The following is a 24,115-nucleotide window of genomic DNA, read 5'->3' as shown; positions in this document are numbered from 1 at the left end:
CATTTAAAGGCCCTAAATTTAAAACTGAAAACTATGCCTGGTAATAATTAATACAAAAGCTAAGCAATCACTGCTCAAGCTCAAAGAAGCACATGAAAGTTCACAGCTGTATATTTTTAAATGGCAGTGGGAGAAAAACACTGAAAATAATCCCATCAAAATCTATGGGAGGAAAAAGGGAGCTGGGAGTATAAATTAGATGTCAGGGCTGTATTCAAAACTCGTCTGAAGCAATGTGCAGGTAATACAAAGACATAACTTTATAGTTCATTTAGCAGCAGCACTATAAACTGCACAATTTATGAAACATAATTAGAAAAGCAAGAGTATCATCGTTCTGGCCCATTGCTCTAAAGGAAGAGTCCATGTTGCACTCTATTTTAAATTAAATACAATAAATGATCCCTTTTTAAATTGGAATGTGTATTTTTTGGTTTAAGCCCTGCCACGCCACTCCCCTACCGCCCCCTCCCAGTGATATCCCCCTTTCATCCCCTTAGGATGGTGCTGACTAATGCATTGATTCTGATCGCAGTCCATGGGCAACTAGCCAGTAGGTGTTTATATCTCGGGTTTAAATTAGGGTGTTTTAAGAGACCAACTCCTAGCAAATAGATCTGCCACAGCAGTTAGCTGGCAGCTCGGAGTAACCTTGCCACATTCCCTAAGTCTAGCAAAAAATAAAAGGATGGATCTACCTGCTTTAAAAAATGCAACAATTTTTACTCAAGTTATTGCTGACAGCGGGAAACCTGCCTTTTCAGTATCCACGAAACCAGCACCGCATTAAACGCACTCTAAAACAACTATTACTCTTGCATGAAGCTATTGCTGTTTGACCAAGGGGTGAGTGGGGTGGTGCTTCACAGCTAAGCCTTATTCTCTCTTCGCTGAGAGAAGATTTTGTCCGTCTAAAAAAGCATAAAATATTCTTTATAAATGTATGTAGGATTTGGTTACACTGACCCACCGATTAAATAGTTCCCCCTCCCTCTTGTCCATGCATGGGCACTTTTGAGCAGAGATAATATAGAATATGTTGGTAACACACTGTCAGTGAATCCCTATAAAGGGAATGCACGCTGACATTTGGAGCGTGTGACCCATTCCTTACGAACTCTACAAGCATTGAGACGGGAGTTCCCAATAATTTTCTGTGTTTAGATTTGCAGTTTTTAAAAAATTTCATATCCAGTAACCATCAGCAGCCACAATCCTGGTTGACTTTCCCTGGACATACTTTTGTAGGCTGCCCCTCCGCCCCCCCACCTTCATACATTTGACTTTTCAGATTAAATGGGACATCTTTCACCTTGCACCGCGAGTGACTTGGCGACCAATTGTGATTACAGCACAATTCCAAAACCGATTTTTTTAAAGACTTCAGATTTGGTTAGTCATAATCTTCTACAATTACATTAGCTTCCTTAATGGAAATGAATATTAAACTGTCAACACTTTAATTAACAGTTCGTGTCCTGATGAGAAGATTCCCCCGTGGGGTGAAAATGTAGTTACCGCCAGACTTCAGTGAATAGGACGTTCGGCTCATTCAGCTCTGGCGGTACCAGCAGGAATTACATGCAATATGTAGACCTAGGCCAAGAGTATTCATTGGATCTCCAGCATCCGCAGTAGTTTTTTGTTTTTATCTCAGTATTTATTGGTGGTTGTTTGACGGGATAACACAGAAGAAATAGGAGCAGGAGTAGGCCATACAGCCCCTCCAGCTTGCTCCATCATTCATTTAAGATCATGGCTGATCTCACCTTGACCACCACCACCATCCTCCCCGCTTCCCCACCCCCAATTCCACATTCCTGCCTGTTCCCCATAAACCTTGATTTTAGGGCTGGTGTTAGGTTTACGCTTTATGGTGAAGCGTTCACAGCTAAACTTTCCTATGTGCAACTAAATCATAAACTGATATTTATGACTAGAGTTTACAATTGGTTCCAATGTCTCACAGAGTAAAAATGATCTCCCCCCCATTTTTGTGCGCACACAAAAATTCAAGACTTGTGACTCCCAAAACACTCAATGAAAAAAAATACTAGCTGGCAACGTGCGCACCTAATACATTTTATCCACTGATTCAGAAGATTAAAACAAGAGAATTGTGACAATTTGTTAAAAAGTCCTAACGCGCAGAATATTATGAGCTACAGGTCTTCTGGCGATTAAAGAGTAAATGCTGAAAATAAGAAGCAAACACCGACAATGTTGGGAATCTTCCGTAGATCAGTCCTGAGTAAGGCCCACATTCGGGCTGACACAATCTGGAGAATATGGTTGAGCTTTTCCCATTAATTCCAAGCTGAACTTTCAGCTGGATTCACTAAAATATTTCATGTTAAAAATGCTACTGGTTTCTGCAAACGCTGAACAGAACCTTGTATCTGTATACCCAACTCTCAAACAGCTTTTCTGGTTAAGAGAAATGCACCACGCCAAAAATACCACATGGAACAGTATAGTTGCACCTCAAGACTCCTCACTGACCAGTGACTTGGCTTTTCAAGTACGTATTTAGCCAAATCCTGAAAATAGGTTCCAATAAGATTAGTGAGACCGCGGAAACAAAACTCCAACCTGTACTTAATTCTGCTAAAACACAAAAATAAAGCATTATTTTGAGAAGTTGCTAAGATTTGACACTTTTACAATGAAATTGTAAGAATAGGTTCAAAATATTTTGGCGATGTTTGGCAATCTGAAAGCCCACACATAGACACTACATTATACGAGAATAAGATAGGAGTGTATTCTGTTTAGTCTGGATCAGTAGTTCCGCTATTCGTTTTGTTTACATTTCATGATTTGTCCCAACACCTGATTATAGTATCAACCCAAAATCTCTATTGGGTCATTTCTTTAAAGGAGACTTGATCTCGGCCTGAGCTTTAAAATGATCGAAAATACGTGTGTCCTACCGGGGGTAGAAATTCGGTACATGTTTAAATACTACGCTCAATTATAACGGTGATTCTTATACCCTCTGTAACTTGATATCCATTGGTGGCTGTTTTTAGGCCTCTGAGGTTTTTCTAATTAGAGCTGATGCAAGTTGATTTGTATATAAACGTGGAGCTGTAGTAATGATCTCTACATAATTGGAAAATAATGCAACTGCAATTACAATTGCAACCTGAGTTTTTAAAGTGAGAAATCTTATTTTTATTTTATGTAAAATATCGACACATCTATTGCCTTCTATTTAAGACCAACATCTACTTGGATATATCTGATATTGCATGTCACTTTAAATCTGATGTTCTTTAATCTGGATATGAAAAGTAACTTCATAGCAAAAAGGGTCACCTCTGTCCTGGCGTTTTTTGAAAATTATTCAAAAGCAATAAAAATCAGTGAGCTTTGCATATACGCAGCTGTGATTCAAGTCTGCGTGTGAGAAGATGCATTCTCCATTCAGTAGTACGTACCAGCATTGTCCGTACGATATAAATGCAAATTTCCTGGAAATTCGAGTGTCGTAATTTTTATTTAAAGAATCAGAGTCAATAAATTATATTTGCAGAAGTGAGCATATGGAAACGGATGCAATATGGTCAGAAAGTACGAAAACTTTTTCGATCATTTTGTTGACATGGTTGAAATAAGTGTCTTAAAAAAAGTCGAAAGGATAAACGCCGACAACTACAGCCATCAGCCTAGCATCCGTGGTGGGAAACTTTTTGAAACAACGTGGGGAAAAAATAATTGGCATTTGAAATGTATGGGATAATAAATGAAAGTCAGAACTAATTTGTTAAAGGTAAATCGCCTTTGACTAACTTCATCAAATGGAGTGGATTGATGAGGCTAGTGCGGTTGAAATGTATATGAACCTTCAAAGGGCGTTTGACAAAGCACCGCATAATAAATTAGGAGATTAAAGGGAATTCAACAGTTGTTTTTCAGATTGGAGGAGGGAAGCCCACAGTGATGTTCCCCAGGGATCGGAATTAGAACCACTGCTCTCGTATTAATGATCTGAATGTAGGTATGGGCATAATTTTAAGGTTTGCAAATGACACAGAAACTGCGAAATGTAGCAAACAGGGACGATCAGAGTAACAGACTCCAGGCCGATATAAACAGGCTGCGGAATGGGCATCTATATGGTAGATGAAATTTAATGCAGAGTAATGTGAAGTGATTCATTTTAACAGGGAGAGTGAGGAGAGGCAATATAAATTAAGTGGGTGCAGAAATAGAGAGAGTTAGGGTGTATGCACAAAAGTCTTTGAAGATGGAAGGACAAGTTGAGAGAGCTGCTGAAAGGCACACAAGGGGTGTGCTACACTGTCGAAATAGTCTGTCTGGATGAGATGTTAAACTGAGGATTGTCTATCCTCTCCGGTGGAAAAAAGATCCTTCGTCATTATTCAAAAAAAAAGCAAGTGATGACCATCACTAATCTCATTGCTATTTGTCAGAATAGCACAAGGCGGGTCCTTCCAGCCTACCTTGGTTCCTGGTCCCCTAGGCCTCAACTTCAAAAAAAGTCATCTTGTTTAATCCCCTTCCCTCCCAACCTCTGCAACCTTTTCCAGCCTGATATTTAAGTGGCCCCTGACTCTGGCCTCTTGTACACCGCCCCTCCCTCCACACTCCCTTTGCCCCACTATTGAAGACTGGGCCTTTAGCCATCCTGACCCTAAACCCTGGATTTCCCTCTCTTAAGCCTCTCCACCCCATTCTCCTGCTTTGAAACACATCTTAACACGTACTTCTTTGATAAGCTTTTAGGCATCTCCCCTAAGATCTTTCTTCGGCTCCATAACATTTATGTGAAGTGCCTTACAGCGTTCAAAGATATAAATACAGGTTGCTGGTTTTATTTTCCGATCTGACATTGCCCCTCCTCCGCCCCATTCCACTTCTCTCTGGATAATCTATTCTTTTATATTTTTATATATAAAAGTTGATCTTCACTGACAGAAGAAAGCATATTATAAATCATTAGTGACATTCAGCTGGTGCCAAATATATTCATCGTGAAGTTGTGTTCATTAGCTGATTCGGTGAAGAACAATCACTTTTCATTTCATTTACGATGTCAAGAAAAGAGGGACGCAGAGGAAACTATCCACTCCACTATCCTTCATCTGTGAAGTACAGGCACTTGCTCGGCAAAAAAAACACCTCGGTCATATTTCAGCTGCTGGTGAGTGACAGCGATGGGTCGCCCTTCGATCTGAGGCATAATTAGCTCCTGTCACGAAAAGTCTGTTTCCACAGTTAAAAACATTAACAAATTAAGTCATTATGTCCCAATAACGACCTCAATATAAAACGTGATAACTAAGCACAATACAGTCACAACTGAAAAGGACACATTTATGCGGCACATGTTTATCAAATCCCAAATATTTACCCGAATATTCTTAATACTTTTTACACCAGAGTCAATGGCAGCTTCTGCGCCTGAGATAGTCGCTTTTATCCAGGATAAAAGGCTGACGTGCTTTAAAAAGAATGTCGATTAGTGTCTCTTGAATTAACCCAACTGATATAAACCCGTCGTAAGGAACAGCTTGATTTGATTTAGCAACTACTGCTGCCCATTTGAATCCTTACGGATTCCCTTTAGCTGTAAATGTGTTGTGTTTGGCGCTGTCAGATAATCGTGTCTGTGATGGCCTGGCGGTTGGATTCGCAGTATTTACCTCGAGTTAATTCATCACCAACACTTATCGTTATATTGATAATGCCATTTTATTTCTAGTTGAACTTGGCGCCACATCTCGATATCCTCAATTTATCACGTCGTGTATTCATGCCTCTTCTGTCGAATGTTACAAGGGACTGCTGGTGAGTCAAACTCTTGTTTATTGGAATCCTTGCTTTGATGTAGAAACAAATTTACTCATCGGTGTAAGGAAACGTCCCATAAATACTCGCCCTTTCTAAAACAGCCGCAGCTTTCTGTCCTGCTCGTTCCTAGCGATGCTAGAAGGCGCATTCTCTGTGGAATGGCTCGCACGGAGCAGTCGAAGACTAGACGAGCCTGGGCAGAATCTAGCCCAGAGCCAGAACCCAGACAGCCATCCAGCTCCCAGCAGCAAAGCGCTTCAAGGTGAACAGGAGACAGGGCATCGTGACCTGTGCAGAGCAGAGACAGCACATGACAAAGACACAAGGAGCCACATTAATAAGAGCGGCAGCTCAGTAACGAGTAATAACCAAGGCAGCAAATCTCCGCAGAGAGCTCCTGAACTCCTCGGTAAGTCATGATGGGAACCACACACTAAAATAAATGGAAATCCTGCTCCTTGTTAATGAACTAGTTTCAACTTTGACCTACATTTCCCTGGGTCTGATTGCTTTTTCTCGTCCTAAACTTCTTTTTGATTACTTTTCCCTTGTCATTTCTCAAGTTCTGGGCAGTTTTATTTAGAGGGTTCACGCTAATCGGCGTTTTGTACATTACAATAGATTTACTTTTTCCTTCTAATCAATCGGGTAAAATGAGCTATGGGGCTGCTCTCTTAGCCAGATGATCCCGCCTCAGTGATTGTGCGGGGTCTTTGCAAATCCCAGAGTAGCAGAGTTTTGGAAAGTGCACTTAACTAGGAAAGTCAGTGAATTGTCGACAGGGAGCAACCCGCAAGAGCATGGTTTGAACAGACACAGTGAGCTGCATGTTTGCGTTTCTGCACAGAAGCCGGGGCCACCTGCAGAGTTAGCGCCTCCGGAGAGATGGACACTGACTCCAGGATCGAGGATTGGGCCGATCGCCGGCGCCTCCGGACTGTCTTCACCGTGGAACAACTGCGCATACTCGAGCTGAGTTTCCATTGTCAGCCATACCCGGGATCCGACCAGAGGCGGAGCCTAGCTGGAGAACTTAACCTATCAGAGACACAGGTGAGAGCAGGGGGCTTTTCCCAACACACACACACCCCACCCACCCCGCCACCTTCCCCATCTCAGACTTACATCTAACTCTGTCCAAACCAAACCCCCGAGCCTTTCTTTTAAATGTACCCCTTTAACGTTAGCCAATTAAATGAATGGGAAGCCAACTAACTCATTGGTGGGCTTCTCTCTTTAACACTTTATAGCCAGCCTTTCCAAAATAAGGGAGAGTTTTCTTCCCAATCTGGCAGCTGACTTACCCAAGATGGGGAATTCTGCTATTAAACAGCATGATGCATTGGTTGGGTAGTGTAATGATACACTACATGGAAACTCCTAAAGTGCTCCCATAGAAAAATAGGGAAGACTTTTCTCCTCCCCTTTCCCCTCCCCCTATTTGCACACAGCAAGTTCTTTGATCTCAGGTATGTCTTTGAAGGAATCGGAGCTCTGATGAAAGTTCATCACCAGCCTGAAACATTATCTCTGCTCCTCTCTCCACAGATGCTGTCAGACCTGTTGAGCATTTGCAGCATTTTCTGTTTTTATTTTGGACTTCCAGCATCTGCAGTATCTTGCTTTTGTATTTGTTTTAGAAAAGAGTGGCATTGTTTTTCTTCAAGGCAAATGGGCAATACTTTCCACACTTAAACATCCAGCATTCTAACAGTGGATCAGTAAGAGGGACTCAATTAAAAAAAAACCTCCCAACCACTGTAAAACAGCAATAACAACAGAAAGTACCAGAATAACCGACAGACAGGTTATAGTTTTGGGTGAGGGCCTTTTGTAAACAGATTCTCATAGGATCTACACTTGAATGTTGACCTAAATTCCCTCTTTACAAATACTGACAAAACTACCATATAATTCTAGAATTTGCTGTTTTAATTTTACTGCATATGGCATGGTGCTAACTACAAATATAAAGCAGCCAAGAAGGAAATCCAACTGATTGGCAGGTGAACATGGTGATTTATTTCTGTGTTGTTTGAATGTTCTCATTGATTTCAATGGAGGTGATTAACAGTTCTCATTTAGCCCTCTTCGCTAAACACCACTTCCCCCACCGCACACACGCCCCCCAACCCCCACCTCAAGCTATTTGATACTTTGGTTTTAGTCTGATGTGAAATGCTCTATTGCTGAGCCATTCTGTCCCTGTGATGATACCAACAACTCACCCCCATTGCTACAGCAATCTGGTTTCCCATTCCCAAGGGCTGCTGAATCTGGAAAAAAACCTCAAAATTCTCCTAGGTCCTTGTTCTCAATCTAATGTAGTCATATTCCATGGTTTCCATTATTAACACTCCTAGATCTTTATCTCTCCAGTGCTAATTTACTGTAGAATCCACTCCTCAGTCCTCCCAGATACAAACATCGTATCTTCCCATTACTGCTGCATCTAAAAATAATACTTAGAAACACCATAACTCCCTTCCAAAACTCCCACACTCCACTGCCACCATATCAGTGGTCCCACAAGCCAGAACCCCTCTTTTGTACTGATATTCCAACACTTTCCCAATCTTCTGCCTCCCCTTGTCACACATGGAATGTGAAACTCAAAAATGACCTCGCCCTATTTTGAAAGTAAATCTTCCACTTAAAAACTAGAATCTAAATGTTCAGAAGGTTTGTGCCCAAATTCACAATATATTGGCAAACAACAGTCCCACTAGCAGTATAGAGTCTGAAAATTACTCCTGTCACTACATGTACACACAAACATAAATTTCAAGGTTATAATGTCACTAACACTCCTACAATGATCTGTAGTAAAAATATAATTTGACATATGTAATTACCATTAATGGGTAGCCTCATAGTAGATTACATGTTACATGGATTGGTATCTTGTTGGACCCTGAGGCTAAAGCACCAAGATCCAGAGATTTTTCCAGAGATAAAAACAAAAAACTGCGGATGCTGGAAATCCAAAACAAAAACAGAAATACCTGGAAAAACTCAGCAGGTCCAGCAGCATCGGCGGAGAAGAATAAAGCCGACGTTTCGAGTCCTCATGACCCTTCAACAGAAGTTCTCGAAACATTGGCTTTGTTCTTCTCCGCCGATGCTGCCGGACCTGCTGAGTTTTTCCAGGTATTTCTGTTTTTGTTTCATATATTTCCATCTCTGCCTCAGCACATCTGCTGCTAAAATCCTTGTCCATGCCTTTTCTACCTTTAGAATTGACTATTCCAGTGCTTTCCTGGCCAGCCTCCAGTGCACATAAACTTGAGCTCATCCAAAACTCTGCTGACCATATCCTAGCTAGCACCAAGTTCTCTTCATCTATCACCTCTTTGCTTCCTGATCGACATTGGCTCCCAGTCTGGTAAGGCCTCACTTTTAAAATTTTCAACTTTGTTTTGAAGTCCACTCCTCCACCATCCCCCCCAAACTCCATAGCCTCACCCCTCCCTATCTCTAATCTTCTCTAGGCATATAAGCCTCGATGATACTGGCTCTCTCTCAATTCTTATCCTCAATTTTCATCTTTCCACTATTGATGGCTTTATCATCATCTTTCTGTGCCCTAAGTTTTGGAATTCCTTCTCTAAACCCCTCTGGCTTTTTATCTCTCTTCCATTTAAGATGCTCCTTAAGCTCAGTCAAAGAGGTAGATTTTTGATTGTCCTATAACCTCCTTATATGGCCTGTTGCCCAATTTTGTTTGATAATGCTCTTGTGAAGCAACTTATAATGTTTTACCACATTGAAGGCTCTCTGAAAGGTAACTTGTTGTTAAGGCAACATATCCTCTGAATCAGACAATGAAATTCCAATGGAGATCTTCTAATGGTCCGTTAAAAACAAAGAATTCTTCTATTCCCAGTGTATATTATGGTGACCAATTTCAGCAGATAAGCTGCTTTAGTCCCTGGGTTATAGAGGGAAAAAGATCAGCTTGAATGATTCAGTGACCCTTCCTAGGAAATGTCCAGTCGTGTGAATTTTGTATAAAGCAGGATCAGATTTCATTGCATACTCCCTGCTTCAGACCCACAATATTCTGCACAGCTTCTGATGTCAAGCATGTTATCTACACACCTTCCTACAAAAGGCACAACCCCACAACAGTTATAGGGGGCGAGCATGCAGGAAGGAAAACTTGAAATTTGTGCTTGGGTACTTCACATGGCTCCAAACCAGATGTCTTATTTATTGGTGGTGATCTGTCATTTTATATCCTCTTTTAGGTCAAAACCTGGTTTCAGAATCGCCGAATGAAACTCAAACAGCAGCTTCAAGATGCTCAGGCTGAGGCATTTAAGTCCAGATTATTTCTTCAGTATTTCTCTCATCCATATGTCTCCATTCACAGTCTGTATCCCATGGCAGATTCCAGCTTCTTTCCTCATTGTGCCAAACTTGGACCTCAACACACCCAGACTTCAACCTCTTTACCACATCTTGAACATAAGCCAAATTTACCTCAGATAGATGCAAAAGCTGCTGGTTGTCGATTCCATCCATACCTCAGTATCTAATAAAGGAGTAAATCTACAGCAGCATAAGATTCACATCAAAAGGAATAATTTTAAACCTTCTTTCATCATGCAATATATTATAGTATATTTATTTTTTCTTGTATTTTTGCAATCATATGTGGGATATTATTGCATTTATATGTACTAAATCATGATGTATTGCTAAATTTTCATAAGCAATCTGTCCTGTACAATGCAGCCTAAATCAAGTTGTGCTACTGAGGGAAAATGCATTGGTTTGCACTATCGTGAGGCATATTCCTCTTTATTGAAACTTGTGAATCATTCGATAAGATTATATTTTTCAAAGTTCTCAAAGGAGCTATCACAAGAATACATAGTATGTCAGAGCCACTATTTCTGTAAGCAGAAAGCTCCTGGCTCATGGTATCATATACATAAGATAAGACATTTGGACTAATTTCCCTGTAGTTTGCTTCAACCAGTTTGAGAGTTCTAATAATGTATTTTGGGATGTGAATTGCAGAAGTCAGACACTGCCAATACCTCTGAATGATGGTCTCTCCTGAATATTGTGAGTTAGTCATAGCTGTTTTGAACTGTCGTTGGGCAGCAATCAGTAGTGGGAACCCTTGTCCATTCCTTTTCTTCCAATGCTACCTCTCCTGAGATTTATAACTCAGCCTAAATAAGTAAAAATACTTTTGTGTACAGTTCTGTTTCCTTGATATTGGTCAGTTATTTTCATCACACTTTCATATTACAGTATTGAACTTAATCTATAATGGAAGCAGCAATGGTATAGGAAGAACATGCCAATAAAAGTATTTGTAATGAGCTGCAGTGTAAAGTGTGTTTCACACTGAAACAACATAATTCTTTCACATTGAATCTTGAAGATGATCTTAAAATGATCTGGCTACTAGTTGCAAATTAGTCGAAGTGAGACTCTTGGTGCTGTTGAGGCAGTAACCCAGGTTAGGTACTATGGAAAACAAATTTTGAAAATGTAATTGCCTGAATACAACAGTGAAAGATAATCTAAGATAATCTAAACAAAGGCAAATTTGTTCAAATTGTGCTATAATGTTCTTTTAAAGATATGTGCCCTGAAGCTATGTTGTGGGATGTTAACAATCACAAGATTATGATAGGCTTAGATAAGGTAGACAAGGAAAAACTCTTCCTGTTAGCTGATGGTACAAGGATGAAGGGACACTGATTTAAGATTTTGAGATGCAGGGGGAATGTCACAAAGAACATTTTATGCAGTGAGTGGTAATGACCTAGAACTCAATGTCTATGAGGGTAGTGGAAGCAGAAACAACCAATGGTTTCGAAAGGAAATTAGATAGGCACTTGAAGGAAATAAACCCGCAGGGCTATGCAGATCCTGCGGGGGAGTGGGACTGACTGGATTGCTCCATGGGAAGCCAACATGGACTTGATTGGCTGAATGGTCTCCTTCTTTGCTGTAAATGTCTCCATGACTCTAAATGCTTAATGCACTTGTGTGAAATTCCTCTCTCTGTTTCTGAAAATTTAGCAGCGGCATTAAGCCATTCATTTCAAGCCTCTGGTCAGACAACAGAGTTAGGACATTTCAGCAAATGTGTTAAGCATTATAATTTAGTCTCCCATGGTATACCTCAAGTACAATAAGAGTAGAGAATAAAAGTTACATTCTTTCTATTCTACTGAAGATGAGAAAGAAATCACATCAAAAATTGTACTACAGCGGGCAGATCAATTCTACTTGATTAATCAATTACAGGAACAGAATGGGAAACTTTTCCCAATGGAAACAGGTGAGAGTTTTGTTTTATTACAATATATTGTAGTGACATGGTTATGCCTACAAGCACTGTTTCTCTGACTTATTCAGGAATTTGCTGTGCCTTAAGTTTACCCACCTAAAATGGGCCTTGAGACCAAGCAGCTTCTAACCTGACAGGTTACGGAGGGACCTCCTTTTGAAAAAAAATATTGAAGTTTAAATTTGTGTTAGGTGTTTTCTTTGGTAGCTTTTAGCCAAGTTTTGGCTGCCACATTTTTGGTTGTGACTGGCACCAGACTTTAGACTCTTTTTGATTCCAGCCAGGCTGTGGACTGTTCACCACTGCCTTTGAGCTATATTCATGAACTTGTGTGGTAATACATAAGACTCTACATTTGCATGTACAACACAAAGCCCCATCTTTATATTCAATGAGTGTACATATTCGACCAACCGTGTGCTCCTTTCCTATCATCCACTACATAGTCCTGCTTTTGCCCCCATCTCCCTCCTTTTACCAAACCCTGCCTCCCCCCAACCCCTCACCTCCCCCATCGTGAATAACTTCCCAAGACTCCACTCCATTGCATCATTCCTATATTGCAACATGCGGCTACTGGCCCCTTGAGCACCTTGCTCAATGCCTCCCCAAGATTGAGTCCAGCATGGGTGGGTCCATGGCTTTTCTCTGCTCTACCTTAAGCATTTTTCACTGCAGCCAACGCAAGTCTCTGCCACTGCCTCATTCTCCTTTCACAACGTAAATCCAGCTAACCTTTCTGTCAGAATGAATCTCGACAACCCCCACCCTTTACTTCACAAAAATTTGATCAGGCTGCCAAATAGAAATTGTGAAAAAATTGTATTTTTCTATCTGCTGCCCTTCAACTCTTTCTTGAATAAGAGGGTGGAGGATTTAAGTGATGCAACTTTGCAGCTTATTGGCTATGACACACCTGACCATGAACGATTGGAACTGTGTCAACGCTCTATTTCAGGCTTGCTACAGATATATAACCACAGTACTACACGGTCACTGTGACTACATGTCAAAAGTACTTCATTGGATGCAAGCCAAAGAATCATAGAGTAATACAGCACAGAAGCAGGCTAATTGCTCCATTGAACCAATGTCAGCTATCTAATTAGTCCCATTCCCCTGCTTTTCCCCATAGCCCTAAAAAAATTTCAAGAATTCATCCCAATTCCTTTTTGAAAGTTATCATTGAATCTGTTTGCAACACTCTTTCAGGCAGTGCCCTTCAGATCATGACATGCAGTGTAAAAAATTATTTTCCTCAAGTTGCCTCTGATTCTTTTGCCAATTACCTTAAATCTGTGCCTGATGGCTACTAACCCTTCTGCCACTAGAAACAATTTCTACTTAGTTACTGGATCAAAAGCTTTAAAGATTTTGCACAGCTCTATCAAATCTTTTAACCTTCACTGCTCTAAGGAGGACAATGTCAGTTTCTCTAGCCATTGACCACATAACTGATGTCCCACTCCCCGGTACTATTCTAGTAATTCTCCCCTAACATCTCCAAAGCCATGGCATCCTTCCTAAAGTGTAGTACTCGGAATTGACCACAATACGCCAGCTTGAGCATATTGAATGTTTTATAAAGGGTTTAGCATAACTGCCTTACTTTTATACTCTATGCTTCTATTTACAAAGCCAAGGATGTCGTACACACGCAAAGACTTGGGTGTATATATATCCAACCCCACGTGTCTCTGTTCTGCATCCACTGCAAATTGCCGCATTTACTAGGTCTCTTATCACTTCACACTTCTGCGTTAAATGTAATCTGTTGTGCATCTTCTTCAGTTCACCTGTCTATGTCCTCCTGAAGACTATTACCATCCTTCTCACATTTCCAAGATATTATGCCATGTATACCCAAATCCAAATCATTAATATATGTCACAAGGAGCAGTGATTGTAACATTGCCCCTGCGGGACACAATTCAGTCTGAAAAGCAACTGTTCACCCTCTGCTTTCTGTCCCTTAGCCAATTGTGTGTACACATGGCCACTGCCCCTCAAATCCCATAGGCTTCAATTTTGCTAACAAATCTATTACGTGATACTTTATCAAATGCCTTTTGAAAATCCATATATGCAATATCAATCACAATCCTTATCAATATATTCCAATATTTCATCAAGGAACTCAATCAAGTTAGTCAAACACAATATGGTTTTAACAAATCCACATTAGCTTTCATGAGGAGATTGTGGCATAGTGGTATTGTCATTAGACTGGCATTCCAGAAACCCAGGGCAATACTCTGAGGGCCTGGGTTCAAATCCTACTGCAGCAATAAAAATCTGTTGTTAGAAGTCTGTTACTGATTGTTGTAAAACCCACCTGGTTCATTAGTATCCTTTAATTATTTAGGGAAGGAAATCTGCTGCTCTGGCCGACTCGTGACTTAACTAGCAATGTATTTGACTCTTAGATGCCCTCTGAACAAGGACAATTAGGGATGGGGAATAAATGCTGGCCTAGCCAGTGACCCCCATATTCCATGAATGAAAAAAAAATTATTAACCACATTAATGCCTCTAAATGATACCCTGCCCCACTGTCCTCTAGTCCCCTCCTCTTTTTGAACTGAGGTATTGCACTCCAATTTTCTGGTACCATTGCCTCTTCCAAGGAGGATTGGAAGATTGTGGCCAGAGCCTCTGCAATTACCACCCTTATTTACCTCAGCAACCTTGGATGCACCCCATTTGGACCAGGTGACTTATCTACTTTGAACACTTGTCAACGTTTTATCCCAACCAAGTTCTCTACTACCTCCTTCTTTACTGTGATAATAGCAGAACCCTCTTTAGTGAAGACATGAGGTACTGATTTAGTACCTCAGCCATGCCCTTTGCCTCTGCAAAACAATCTCTTTTTGGTGCCTAATCAGCCCCACTCTTCCTTTAATTACCCTATGGGATATCCTGAGGTTAGGAAAGGCACTATATGAATGCAAGTTCTTTCTTTTATTACCCATGGATGTAGTTGAACAGTAACCAGCAAGCCTGACATTTGAAAGTATACCAGGGCCTGAAATTCTTCTGCCTCAGCTCCAGGTAATCATGCTAACCAAAACCCTCATGAATACATGATTCTAGTCTGAAAACCAGCAAGAAGCTTACGAAATGCTCTCCTGTGCTGCAATGCTATAACCCGGCTAAACTTCAATACATTCAAAGAATGGTTCTAGCATAGATAGAGGTCTTTTGATCCATTGTGTCTGTGCTAGGTCTCTGTAAAAGCAACTCAGTGTAGTCCCACTTCCTCACCCATTCCCCATAGCTCTGCAAATTTTTCCCTTCAGGTATTTATCCAGTTCCTTCTTGAAAGTCACAGTTGAATCTGCCACCACCACACTCTCGGGCAGTGCATTCCAGATCCTAACCACATGCTGCATAAAAATGTTTTTCCTCAAGTCACTGTTGTTTCTTTTGTCCTCTAGTTCTGGACCATTCCACCAATGGGAACAGTTTCCCATGATCCACTCTTGTCTAGACCCCTCGTGATTTTGAATACTTCTACCAAATTTCATCTCAACCTCTAAGGAGGATAACCCCAACTTCTCCAATCGATCCATATAAATGAAGTCCCTCATCCCTGATCCATTCGTGTAAATCTTCCCTGCACCCTCCCCAATACCTTTACATCCTTCCAAAGTGTGGTAGGGAGATTTGAAGCACCTCTTTTGATTTTTAGGCCTCGTAGAATGGTGCTGTATTCCATGCATATCAGGCTGCTGATTCAGATATGCCAACTCTTGCAAATTTATTGTGAGAGATGTGATTTCTCAGTAAAATTAAGCCTCATTCATGATCTCATGAGAGGGTTCTGAAATCTTGGGTTTTTCACAGGCAGGTTTCTCTCATAGCCTGTTATACTTGCTCCTCTCCCAGACTGCAAGGACCAATGGTGCTCTTTTGCTATGAAGTCACCACGTGGCACCATGAAACAGTGCAAGGGGAAATTTTGGTGGCACCATGAGGTGAAGACATCCTATTATAAGCATAGCGCTTGTTTCTGGATCTGCTCTCATTATGGCCAAGCAGCTTGGCCAGGCCCGTGGCCTAGAGTGGGACCCCAACCCCAGCATCAGGTGAGAGCCAGGAGTGACCACTTGATGAGGTGAGGATCAACAGTGTTTTGTCGCCCATTTTGAGAATTGGGCCTGGCCGACTAAGATCTGTACACACACATAGGGGGCGTCAAGGGAAAGGTTGGAGATAATGAACCAGAGATCTGGAATACTAGTGCTGTCTTTCACCCTTTCTCTCTCACCCACCCTTGGTTTAAGGAATTGGCCTAATTTTCAATTTCCTGAAGCCTCCTGTACTCCTATAACAGCAAACTTCTTACAGTTTTTCACTCCTTCACTCCAATGTTGTTGGCCCCTCATTTAGCCGCTACTGTCCTGCCTTCTCCATTCTATTCCCTTCACCCTCTCTGCTTTGAAAAAAAAATCCCCAAAGACTTCGTTTATTGTGTCTTTCATTGCCCAACCTTAAACTTTTGCCTTCTGCTTAGCACTGCATTCTTCAATATAAAAGCAGTTGGCAATGAATCCTTGCATTAGGAATACTGTAGAATTGAAAATTGTTGTCTGTTGGTACTAAAGCAGCAGCACAGTTGTTTTGTTCACTGAGATTCTACATTTCCATATGTTACATTAAATTATTAAATTATAACAAAACATCCCAAGGTGCTTCACAGGACTCTTATAAAGCAACACCACAGAAGGAGATATTAGGGCCATGGCAGATGAAGGCACAGCCACCAATGCTGGAGCTATTGCAATCGGGGATGTGCAAAAGGCCAGAATTAGATGAGCGCAGATATCTTGTGGGGTTGGAGGAGATTACGGAGATAGGGACATGCAAAGCCACAGAGAGATTTGCAAGTGAAGATGAGAATCTTAAAGTCGGGACCTTGGTTGACCGGAAGCCAGTGTAGGTCAGTGAGCACGGGGGCAATGTGTGAACTGGACTTGGTGCAACTAAAGCCACAGCAGCAGAGTTTTGAATGACCTCAAGTTTAGAGGGTAGATTGTGGGAGACCAGCCAGGAGTGCATCAAATCTAGAACTAGGAAAGGCACAGTGAGGGCTTGAGCAGCAGGTTTGCTGAAGAGGTGGTAAACAGTCTTAATGATTGTACAGACAAGTGCTTGGAAGCTCATCTCAGGGTCAGATATGACTTCAAGATTGCAATCAATCTGGTTCAGCCTGATACAGTTGTCAGTGAGAGGGATGGAGTCAATAGCTAGGGAACATAATTTCTAGGTGGAATCAAAGGCAATGGCTTCTGTCTTCCCAAATATTCAATTTCTATCCATCCAGTACTGGATATTGGAGAAGCTGTCTTATAACTTAGCAACAGTAGAGGAATCAAGAGAGATGGTGGTGGGGGTAGAACTGGATTTTTTCAGTGGAAACATGTGAAAAATAATACTGCATTTTTGGATGATGTTGCCAAGGGGGCAGCATGTAGATGAGAATAAGAGGGGGACTAAGGATAGATCCTTGGGAGATGCCAAAGAATTGTTACCGCACAGAAAGAGGCCATTTGGTCCATCACATCTGCACCAGCTCTCTGCATGAGCAACTCACTTAGTACCAATCGCCCTTCTCCTGTAATCCTGCACATTCTTCCTTTTCAGGTAACAGTCTAATTCCATTTGGAATGCTTCAATTGGATCTGCCTCCACAGCAGAAGTAACAGTCCGCGAGTGGGAAGGGAAGCCAATGCACATGACACTCTGGCTATGAAAATAATGACAAAAACTGGTCCTTGAAACTGAAATCTTGACATTTCACAGGTGGGGATCGTAAATAGTGATGCACACGGTTTTACAATTGTGTGGGACAGGTTGGTTGACCCAAAGGATCCTTACCCATCAGATATGGTTCATATGCTTGTATTAACTGTCATTATCATATTTAGAACAAATCACATTTGAAGGTGATAATAGTTACTCAACTAAATGTATTTTTAATGCATTAATGCATGAAGCTGTGACATGTGGGTTAGCTTTCACGCCATAAGGAGGCAGCTATTTCAGTGACTGTGCTGGGAGGGCGGACTCTTTTTTAACAGGAGTGGGATTAACAGGCAGGATTGTTTATTTAAGTCAAAAACAAAAAATACCGCATCCGCAGTTTTTGCTTTTATCTTATTGTTTATTTAATTGTCTGTAAAGAATTTTCGGATGCAGTATTTTCACCAAAAAAAAAGAGCCCTGGCCTGTTACAGATTAAATAAACCACCACTCAGATTTATAAACCTACTATCAATCTATGCAGCATTGGTTTATGTTTGAAAAAATAGCAACTCGTGATTTTTACACCAAAGATCTTGATTTTTTTTTAAGCGTTTGTCTCTTGTTTTATGAGACGCTGAGATTTGGCTAAGCAAAGAAAGAGCATTGAGTTGTTTGGATCACTACAAACCTGAGCACATCCAGTACCTTGAAGGTACATTAAGATTTTCACCACTTGCGTCCAGTTATTTTCTATGGCAACTGGAAACTCCGCAGTTGGATTAACCTCGCAAGGTGCAGAAGCATAAGGGATCAGGAAATCGGCAGTTATTAATTCCAGTAAGTATTATCGTGTTTGAGAACAAATGATTCATTGAGTGCATCATTCATATAACAATATAAAATCTCATTCATGTCGCAAAAAAATAAGTTAAATGAAGTATAGAAATTTCAACCCTTCATAACCCCGGAAATTCAGTAATATTGGCGGGTTGGGGAAATAACTCCAAAAGTTGAAACAAAAATGGATGAATCCGTTTAACACGATCAATTCCAGCGATAAATGGAGAGCAACGTTAGAAAACGCCATGTACAGGTACTTTAAACGCTTCTGCCCAAAACAATCATTGTAATTTGAAGGGGAAAGTTTGTGACTTTTAACGAAGTGGCTGAATTTGAAAGCAGTAAGTTAGCTTTTCTGTTTAACATCACAGCTACATTTTCGCACTCCGACAGGCGCCAGGAGTCTGGCGCTCAAGTGTTAATATAAATCGTTTAGTGTTGTGGTCGTTCCGACCGTTTGACTATGATCAAAGTCGAGTGGGAAGGGAAAACAACAAAACTAGCCAAACAAATGCAAATTTGAAGTGTTTACAAATCATTTACAGCGCTGTCGGATTGTTGCTAATCTCTAAAAGCGCCATCAGTGATACACAAGAAGTTATGGTAAACCTGGCGGCAGCTGATAGCCCCGGCCACCAGTTTGTTTGAAGTTACAATCGCTCTCAGAGCAGGGTAAATCGCAATTTTACACATTTCAACAAGAAGTCTTGATAAATCCTACAAAATGGGCGATAGGGTTCCCCTTGGGTATTGGATCTGCAAAATACCCCCGAATATCTGTATTCCCTCAAAAGCCTGAACTTCTAAATTCGATTTTGAGATTTAATTCACAAAAGACCCTTCGGAAAATGGTGTTGCTTTGTTAGGTGTGCATTTATCTTTAATCAATACGATCAGATATTTTGGTCAATACCTAGAATTATTGGTTTTCTTTTTAGTCCAGCAATGCGTGTAATATTCCTTCAGCTGAAGATGGTTGGGCCTAGGCTACTACCCTGAGGAACTCCTGCAGCAATGTCCAGGGACTGAGATGATTAGCCTCCAACAACCACAACCATCTTCCTTTGTGCCAGGTATGACTCCAACCACTGGAGTTTCCCCCTGATTCCCATTGACTCTAATTTTGTTCAGGCTCCTTGGTGCCACACTCCACTGCCTTAATGTCAAGCCACTCTCAACACATGTCCATGTTTGGACCAAGGCTGCAATGAGGTCAGGAGCTTGGTGGCCCTGGTGGAACCCAAAATAAGCATTGTTGCGGTTATTGCAGTGTAAGTGCCACTTAATGGCACCACCTAAGGAAAGATAAACTGGCATTGGAGGCAGTCCAGAGAAGATTCACTCAGTTGATCCCAGTTATGGAGGGGCTTTCTTATGAGGAGAGGTTGAGTAGGTTGGGTCTGTACAATTGGAGTTTAGAAGAATGAGAGGCAACCTTATTGAAACATATAAGATTCTTAGGCGGCTTGACAGGGTAGATGCTGAGAGGTTGCTTCTCTCACCCTTGTGGGAGTGCCTAGGACCAGAGGGCATAATCTCAGAGTAAGGAGTCACCCATTTAAAACAGAGATGAGGAGGAATTTATTCTCTCAGAGGGTAGTCAATCTGTGGAATTCTTTACTGCAGGGGGTTGTTGAGGTTGGTTCGTTAAGTATATTCAAGGCTGAGATAGACAGATTTTTAATCAGTAAGGGAATGAAGGGTTATGGGGAAAAGGCAGGAAGGTGGAGTTGAGGATTATCAGATCAGCTATGATCTCATTGAATGGCGGAGCAGACTTGATGGGCCGAATAGCCCATTTCTCACCTATGTCTTATGGTCAACAACACTTTCCATCACTTGTTGATGATCAGGGGTAGACTGAGTGATAATTGGCTGGATTGGATTTGGCCTGCTTTTTGCAGACAGGACATACCTGGGCAATTTTCTACATTGTCAGGTAGATGCCAGTGTTATAGGTCAGTTAGGAAATAGGTCAATTATTAACTTTAAATCTCGGATTAATAGATTCCTGTTAACCAAAGGGGCAAAGGGAGAGGTGAGGTGGAATGCGGGGGTTATATGGAGTTAAGTCACAGGTCTGCCATGATCTCATTGAATGGTGAGGGTTTCAATGGGCTATTCCTGTTCCCATGTACCTATTCAGTTCAAGGTTTATTCATTGGGACACCCAGTGTTGCATGTTTTTTTAGAGAATTATTTTCGCAATTGCATTGCTGCACTACAGTTTTACTCTGACCTTCTGGACTACATGGAGCACAATGAGTGAATAATGCGAACACTGGCTAGGTGGATCAGTTACCAATACATGTTGGAACATATTCTCTCTCTACCATTACGGCTACTTCAAGCTGTGATCAATGGAGACAAGAGGCTGCCCCCAGTTGGATCGGGTGGGAGGCAAACTCGGATCTATCACAAACTATTAAATGAAGAGAGCGTTTGTTCAGGCCGGCTGAGAATTTGCATGTCTGAAAAGGCATCAAAGGGAAGATAATGAGCAAATAGCAGGGGCCAGTTTTGAGCTAATTAAAGACATCAATGAAATACTGGGAATCGGTAAATCTGCTAATCGTTGGCGCCATAAGGTCTGTGTGTGTCCATTGTGCTGAAGACTTCTACCTGGACAGACACCACACAACAGATCCCGGAAACTTTCTCCCGAGTCATCTCTTTCAGTTTTTCTACTGATGCGGTTTCTCTTTGAGTTGTATTTCGAATGTCACTCCCTTCTACTTCTGTCACGTTTTGTAGTCATGAACTAGGCACCGAGAGGGACTTATAAACTATTTTTAAAAATGACTACTGTCTCGCCTGGCCCATTCCCAAGCCCTTCCAAATAATATATTTCTGTCTTTTAATTAGCTCCCATTCGTCTGGAGTCACGCGTTAACGGAGGAGATCTCAAAACGTTGTCCCGGCAGATAGAACCCGCAATAATAAACTCGTCAGGGGTAATTCAGATTAGGCAGCAGAGTACAGTATGAGAGGTTGGCCAGGAATGCATTGGAGTATTTAAGTCTAGAGGTAACAAATGCATGGTTGAGGGTTTCAAGAGCAGATGAGCTGAAGAAAGGGTGGAGTCAGTTGATGTTACAGAGGTGGAATTAGACGGCCTTAATAATAGCATGGGTATGTGGTCAGAAAATCAATTCAGGGCAATGTATTACAATTTACACTTACATTCCGCCTTTAATGTTGTAAAACATCCCAAGGTGCTTAACGGTGAAATTCGGACAGGAATCAAAGACCAAACAAGAAACCCTCAGCAATTAATTTAATCTGAATTGGTTTCACTGTCGTAAATGTGTTTTTTTCTCAATGTAGTCAAAGCGTGCCCTTCTAATTGTCTTCAGAAGTTTCGAAAGAGACCCGCATTTAAGTGTATTAAGATTTTTCTAGACTCATTCAGGATGTATCAGTGCTTCGACCCAAAAACATGGATGAAAATATCCACCTTTATGAAAATTGCAAAGTTGAGGCTATAATCAGACTGTAAGGGTGGGTGCCACCTTGTCTTAAAACCACCCAAAACTGCTTTCCCCTTCATGCGAATAGCCCAGCTATCATAACGTGGAGAATATAAAAAAGAGATGAAAGGTTGTGGGGACGCCACACCTGGGCCGGTTAGACACAGTGTGCAAGCGCACTCTGCAGTTCAGTGGGGTGGTCTCATACCTCCGGTTAAATTGATATCATTGACTGCTTCATAACACTGGCCGTAAGAGGTAACAGGCTCACTGTTCATGGTGTGAGCCACACCACAGCTCTTAATGCAAATTAGAAGGGCTTCGTAAACGGATTTAATCGGTTTACAATTGTCCCATCGTATTATACTATTGAAATCTAGAACACACGTGGCCCAGCGAGCCCTGTGATGATCAGGACTCTTTTTCCATCTAAATTGCTGAAGCTTAACATATTCTGTTCGAGGATCAGTGCGTGATTGGCTTGAGTAGGGGCATTGGACTACCAAGAAACATATCCATTGGAAACTGCTATAGGAAAAAGATCTGGGTAAATAATGTTCCAACCGTAATATGCAACCAATTTTACAAATCCAAGCGTTTAAATAGTTGTAATGATTTTTGCCCTAAATCTCATTTCTAACACTTCCACTAATTTTCTCCTCAACATAGATTATTGATTTATTAGCACAAAACAGTCAGCTTTAACCTAACTAAACACCCCAAGACATTTAACAGGAGAGTTATAAAATGAAATTTGACATCAAGCCACAAAGAAGATATTAAGGAGGATGACCAAAAGTTTGGCCAAAGAGGTAGGTTTTGACAAGTATTTTAAAGGAGGAAATCTGTTAGAATTCTTTGAGGAGGTAACGAGTAGGTTAGACAAAGGATAGCCAATGGATGTTATCTACTTGGACTTCCAGAAGGCCTTTGACAAGGTGCCGCACAGGAGGCTGCTCAGTAAGATAAGAGCCCATGGTGTTAGAGGCAAGGTACGAGCATGGATAGAAGATTGGCTGTCTGGCAGGAGGCAGAGAGTGGGGATAAGGGGGTCCTTCTCAGGATGGTGGCCGGTGACTAGTGGAGTTCCGCAGGGGTCAGTGTTGGGACCACAACTTTTCACTTTATACATTAATGATCTAGATGAAGGAACTGAGGGCATCCTGGCTAAGTTTGCAGATGATACAAAGATAGGTGGAGGGACAGGTAGTATTGAGGAGGCGGGGAGGCTGCAGAAGCATTTCGACAGGTTGGGAGAATGGGCAAAGAAGTGGCAGATGGAATACAACGTGGGCAAGTGTGAGGTCATGCATTTTGGTAAGAAGAATAGAGGCAGAGACTATTTTCTAAAAGGGAAGAGAATTCAGAAGTCTGGAGTGCAAAGGGACTTGGGAGTCCTAGTCCAGGATTCTCTTAAGTTTAACTTGCAGGTTGAGTCGGTAGTTAGGATGCAAATGCAATGTTGGCATTTATTTCGAGAGGACTAGCATATAAAAGCAGGGATGTGCTGCTGAGGCTTTATAAGGCTCTGGTCAGACCACATTTAGAATATTGTGAGCAATTTTTGGCCCTGTATCTCGGGAAGGATGTGCTGGCCCTGGAGAGAGTCCAGAGGAGGTTCACGAGAATGATCCCAGGAATGAAAGGCTTAACATATGAGGAACGCTTGAGGACTCTGGGTCTATACTCGATGAAGTTTAGAAGGATGAGGGGGGATCTGATTGAAACTTACAGAATACTGAAAGGCCTGGATAGAGTGGACATGGGGAAGATGTTTCCACTAGTAGGAGAGACTAGGACCCGAGGGCACAGCCTTAGAGTAAAGGGAAGACCTTTTAGAACAGAGATGAGGAGAAACTTCTTTAGCCAGAGAGCGGTGAATCTATGGAATTCATTGCCACAAAAGGCTGTGGAG

The 24,115-nt window shown here is 41.5% G+C and overlaps 1 protein-coding gene across 1 annotated transcript; it reads left to right on the top strand.

Annotated features, from left to right (window-relative positions):
• The first annotated feature begins 5,932 nt into the window (after nt 1–5,932).
• Nucleotides 5,933–10,361, top strand: LOC144694689 (homeobox protein vex1-like). Its single transcript, XM_078565271.1, has 3 exons — nt 5,933–6,229; nt 6,668–6,873; nt 10,071–10,361. Exons 1-3 carry the CDS (start codon nt 5,953–5,955, stop codon nt 10,359–10,361), a joined length of 774 nt encoding a protein of 257 aa, XP_078421397.1. The 5' UTR covers nt 5,933–5,952.
• Nucleotides 10,362–24,115: the final 13,754 nt, after the last annotated feature.

Source organism: Cetorhinus maximus, chromosome 20 (assembly GCF_964194155.1).
Source record: "Cetorhinus maximus chromosome 20, sCetMax3.hap1.1, whole genome shotgun sequence".
NCBI lineage: Eukaryota > Metazoa > Chordata > Chondrichthyes > Lamniformes > Cetorhinidae > Cetorhinus > Cetorhinus maximus.
This window is presented reverse-complemented; position numbering and strand designations above follow the sequence as displayed.

Excerpts from the sequence above, each read along its gene's own strand:
- LOC144694689 (XM_078565271.1), top strand. The coding sequence starts at position 5,953 with ATGCTAGAAGGCGCATTCTCTGTGGAATGGCTCGCACGGAGCAGTCGA. Across the intron at positions 6,230-6,667 it reads GAGAGCTCCTGAACTCCTCG|AAGCCGGGGCCACCTGCAGA; the intron begins GTAAGTCATGAT and ends GTTTCTGCACAG. Across the intron at positions 6,874-10,070 it reads TTAACCTATCAGAGACACAG|GTCAAAACCTGGTTTCAGAA; the intron begins GTGAGAGCAGGG and ends ATCCTCTTTTAG.